Below are 4,929 nucleotides of genomic sequence, written 5' to 3'. Positions count from 1 at the left end.
GATGGAGGGGATCCAAGAAGGTCCCTTGCCCAGATTCGTGGGATCGGCTACCCTCAAGAACGGGGCAGTTATCATTAGTGGAGAGAACGCATCGTCCCTTAACTGGCTGGATGGGGGGCATCGTGCCGTGGGAGAGCACCAAGCTCAGAGTGGTCGGCCTGGAGAAGATGCAAAGGCGGCACAGAGCGGTAGTCTGGGTTCCGAGTCCTCCGAAGCCCGCGGCTGTTGTCCTGGCGCTGCTGGAGAGGGAAAATCCGGGTATCGACGCTTTGACTAGGCGCGTCTTTGCCGAAAACGTAGGCGCTTCCCCTGAGGGAAGGAACTACGTTTTCGGCATCTTGGAGTCCAGCGTTCTCAAGATGAGGGAGCGGGACTCCAAGCTATGCTATGGGATCGAGCAGATCACCGTTAAGGTGGCTCGACCTCATGGCGAGGGGGCGGGCAAGGAGGAGCCTCGATCCAAAGATTAGCTCGTATAATGGGCTAGTCGGTGATAGAGGTTACCCAGATTAACTTGAATCACAGCAAAGGGGCCTCAGCCGTTCTAGCCAGGCACCAGTCTGTGATGCACACAGCCATTTCCTTGATACAAGAATCATGGATTGTTCGTAGATGTGTCAGGGGTGGTAGCATGTGGGCTCCTTAAAGCTCCCCTTGAACAGAAACCTATGGCGTGCATAACGGTTAAGGGGCTGGATGCACGGCCTTTGCCTGAGGTGTGTTCCAGGGATCTGACGACAGTGGAGGTGATGACAACTGGCAGTGCTGGAGGCACCAGGAGGCTCATCATTTGCTCGGCCTACTTTCCGCACGGAGAAGGGATGCCGCCATCGGAACTCTTCAGGCTGGTAGACCTCTGCCAGAGGGAAGGACTGCCATTGCTGATGGGATGTGATGCCAATGCGCACCATACTATATGGGGGAATACCGACACGAATGAAAGGGGAAGAAAGTTGCTGGAGTACCTGGTAACTACTGACCTGGTTTTGAACAGAGGTAATAAACCCACCTTTTGCGTGGCAGGGAGAAGTGAGGTGTTAGGCCTCACTCTCTGCTCACGTGAATCCGTGCGAGAGGTGAGGGAATGGAAGGTGTCGGATGAGCCCTCGCTCTCCGACCACAGGCTAATAACCTTTAGACTTTCAGATCTCAAAGTGGAGGTCAAGAAGGTGACGAATCCAAAGAGGACCGACTGGGACTCCTGTCAGAGGAACCTGGGAAGAAATCTCAGGGATTTTCCCAAGAGGTATGGCACGGCGGAGAAGCTGGAGCTCTGTGTGGAGCATCTATAAAGGGCTCTGATTGTCTCCTATGAAGCGAACTACCCGGCCAGGACAGTTACCAGCAATAGGGAAACTCCCTGGTGGAACCCACGACTGCAGAATCTCAACGTTCGAAGAGCCTGGAATAAAGCGAGGTACACGGGCCGACCCTCCGACTGGGATCTTTACAGGAAAACCCAGAAGGATTACAGAGATTCTGTGGTGGAGGCGAAGAAGAAGAGCTGGAGGGATTTCTATGAGTCGGTGGAGGGAATACCGGCTACCGCCAGGCTTTTCAGGTTCCTATCCACGAACCCGGAGACAGCGTTGGAAGCAGTTCGAATGTCGGACGGCATCATGGCATCCGGGGAGAGATGCCTGGTGCAGCTTCTGGAGACCAACTTTCCTGGTTTCCAGAAGGGTGTGGATAGGTGCTGGGAAGTTGACGTGAGCCCCTTTGGGGCATGTGCCAACGACTGGAAATTAGCGGCCGAAATTGTGAGGTCAAGCAAAGTCAGATGGGCGATTGGCTCTATCCAACCATTCAAGTCGGTGGGGCCCGATATTGTGTTTCCGGCTCTCCTTCAGAGAGGGCTGGAGCAAGTGATTGAGCCCCTCACAATGGTGCTGGGAGCCTGTCTGGCCCTTGGGTACACCCGCCAGGCGTTGAGAAAGGCGCAAGTCGTCTTTATCCCCAAGGTGGGTTGAGCTAACTATGTCACTGCAAAGGACTTCAGACCGATCAGCTTGACCTCGTTCTGTCCTAAGACATTAGAAAAGCTGGTCGACGTATACATCAGGGATTGTGTGCTGGCTCGGTATCCGTTGCACGCCGAGCAGCATGCCTATCGGGCTGGCCACTCGAGAATACCGGCTCTCCACTCGGTTATCTATAAAATTGAAAAGCAGTTCCAGCAAGGAGGCTTTTTGGTAGGCACTTTCCTGGATTTTGAGGAGGCCTTCAACAACACCCCACATGAGGTAGTGTGTGCCGAGGCAGCAAAGCGGGGCGTACCGATGAATCTCGTGAAGTGGATCCTGGGAATGCTTAGACGTCAAGTGACGACATCTCTGCGTACGCTGAGTGTAGAAGGATGGGTGAGGAGAGGCTGTCCCCAAGGGGGGGTCCTCTCAACATTCCCGTGGTGCTTAGTAGCGGATAGGTTGCTTGAAGAGCTTAATGGCAAAGGCTTCAAGACAATCGGGTACGCTAACGATTTAGTGATCTTGATAGGAAGCCCTTTGCTAGAAACGCTCCTTGAGCTCACACAGGGGGCTCTAGGGGTGGTGGAAGAATGATGTAAAAGAACGGGTCTGTCGGTTAACCCGAATAAGACAAGACTGGTAATTTTCACCCACAAATACCAAGTGGGCTCCGCCAAGGGGCCCGTTTTGGAAGGGGTCTTGACTCCCGAGACGCCATTCAAGTATCCAAGGGTTAACCTGGATAAAAGACTGAATTGGAAGCTGCACCTGGAGGCGGTGTGTAGGAAGGCCTGTACATACTTCTGGCTGTACAGAAGAACCTTTGGGCAAACCTGGGGCTTCAGCCGGACAGGGTGTTTTGGCTATACTCAGCGGTGCTTCGGCCAAGATTGCTCTATGCTGCTGTGGTCTGGCGGCCAAGGACACAGTTGGCGGAGACTCGAGCATCGCTGGAACGCGTCAGGGCTCTTATTCTAAGAGGGGCTCTGGGAGCAATGAGGACAATGCCGGTGGCACCAATGGGAGGGCTGCTTGGCATCGAACCAATCCATCTTGCGATAGTGGCGGCAGCGGCGACCACTGCGTATAGGTTGAAGTGCGAGGGCAAATGGACGATCGGGGTGAGTCACACCCGGCTATCACGGGAGATCCAGATGAAAACCATGTTGGAAATGAGACAAGACAGGACGCCAAGAAGGCGCGACTTCGATAGATCTTTCGAGATCTATCTTCCTAGTCGTGAAGATTGGGAGAGGCACAAGGTGCTCGCTGTTAGGTATGGGGACGTCTGGTACACGGATAGCTCCAAGACTGACGGGGGCTCCAGTGCCGGGATCATTGGAAGCCGTGGTGGATTCAGGGAAGCTTTCCCCCTCGGCGAATTCACCACGGTATTCCAAGTGGAGGTGGTGGCAATCATGAGCTGCGCTCAAACACTGATTGCATCAGGGGAGACGGGTGGGCGCATCAGGATCTGCTCGGATAGCAGAGCGGCCATGGGGGCGCTGGGAGCGTGCGTCTTTCACTCGTGGCTAGTCTGGGAGTGCAAGGGTGCATTGGACAGGCTTTCTGCGGACAATGACGTCGCTCTTGTGTGAGTCCCGGGGCGCTCGGGAATCAAAGGCAATGAGATTGCTGATGAGCTAGCAAAAAGCGGCTCATCAGCTAGTTTGGTGGGACCGGAACCGGCCCTTGGACTGCCCAGCTGTAATGGTAGGGCAAAAATAAGGGACTGGCTACGGAACCGCCACATGGACTACTGGAAGGAGGAAACAAGGACCAAGTGCCGGCAGGCAAGGGCCCTGCTGTGAGAGATGTCCAGTAGGACTCCTTGCTAGGAGTATTAGGGCCTTAAGCAGAGGGGAGTCCAGGCTGGCGGTGCAAATATACACGATCCACGGCTTCACCAACTACTATATGCACAAGCTAGGGCTTAGTGATATCCCGAAATGCAGGAAGTACGAACACGGAGAAGAGACTACTCTCCACGTGCTATGTGAATGTCCAGCGTATGCTGGACATAGGCGGCTTCTATTGGGCTCGATATTTCTCGAGCTCGAGTAGGTATGTCAACTCCAGGTCAGAGATCTCCTTCTGGAGCAAGATTGATCTGAGCTGACCTGGGGTTAGTATGGCTGAGAAAACACAATGGACCTAGCTGCGTGTCGTTAGTGGACCCCAACAGGAGGCTGCCTCCCGAGCTATTATTATTACTGTGTATGGGAATAAGTTTCCGCCCATTGTAGAAAGATGTCGTTAGCAGCATTGCTTGTGTGTTTAATAGAACGGCAACACATGTGTTTGAAAGGTTTGTGTTCAAACTTTTGAGCCCAATAGTTGGCATTCGTTCAAAGGGTCAAAAAGAGTAACTTTTTTTGCGTTGAAGATGTCGGAATTTATTCAGAAAAAACAACATTTGCGGGAAGTTTTACTCCATTATTTTATTTTAAAGAAAAGTGCTGCAGAATCGCATCTTTTGCTCGTAAATGTTTACGGTGAGCATGCTCCATCGAAAACCAATTGTAAAGAATGGTTTCGGCGATTCAACAGTGGTGATTTTGACATGCGTGACAAAGAACGTGAAGGTGCACCGAAAAAATTTAAAGATGCAGAAATGCAAGCATTACTCGAAGAAGATTCATGTTTATCGCTCGATAGGTTGTCAACAGAGTTAAATGTTGATAGATCCACTGTTGAAAAATATCTACACGCAACGGGAATGGTGCAAAAAGAAAGAAATTGGGTGCTATACAAATTGAAAGAGAGAGACATGGAAAGACGTTTGGGCATCTGCGATATGCTTCAACAATAAAGGAGGTGTTTTCTACATCGTATCGTAATTGGCGATGAAAAATGGATCTACTACGATAACCCTAAACGCTTGAAAGCATGGTTGATGCCAGGTGAACCAGGTCCGTCAACGCCAAAACAAAATATCCATGCTTCGAAGATTATGTTGTGC

General features: G+C 51.9%; 1 protein-coding gene across 1 annotated transcript; it reads left to right on the top strand.

The window, feature by feature from the left end:
- The first annotated feature begins 668 nt into the window (after nucleotides 1-668).
- LOC108769110 (uncharacterized) lies at nucleotides 669-3,057 on the top strand. Its single transcript, XM_018519917.1, has 4 exons — nucleotides 669-1,246; nucleotides 1,334-1,961; nucleotides 2,031-2,467; nucleotides 2,730-3,057. The coding sequence occupies exons 1-4, from the start codon at nucleotides 669-671 to the stop codon at nucleotides 3,055-3,057; spliced, it is 1,971 nt and encodes a 656-aa protein (XP_018375419.1).
- The last annotated feature ends 1,872 nt before the right edge of the window (nucleotides 3,058-4,929 follow it).

Source organism: Trachymyrmex cornetzi, unplaced genomic scaffold (genome assembly GCF_001594075.2).
Source record: "Trachymyrmex cornetzi isolate Tcor2-1 unplaced genomic scaffold, Tcor1.1 scaffold853, whole genome shotgun sequence".
Taxonomy (NCBI): Eukaryota; Metazoa; Arthropoda; class Insecta; order Hymenoptera; family Formicidae; genus Trachymyrmex; species Trachymyrmex cornetzi.
This window is presented reverse-complemented; position numbering and strand designations above follow the sequence as displayed.

Bases quoted from the DNA above. Each gene is read 5' to 3' on its own strand.
- LOC108769110 (XM_018519917.1), top strand. From the start codon at position 669: ATGGCGTGCATAACGGTTAAGGGGCTGGATGCACGGCCTTTGCCTGAG. The intron at 1,247-1,333 runs GTATGGCACGGC...CTACCCGGCCAG, and splicing joins CTCAGGGATTTTCCCAAGAG to GACAGTTACCAGCAATAGGG. The intron at 2,468-2,729 runs GTACGCTAACGA...CTGAATTGGAAG, and splicing joins AAAGGCTTCAAGACAATCGG to CTGCACCTGGAGGCGGTGTG.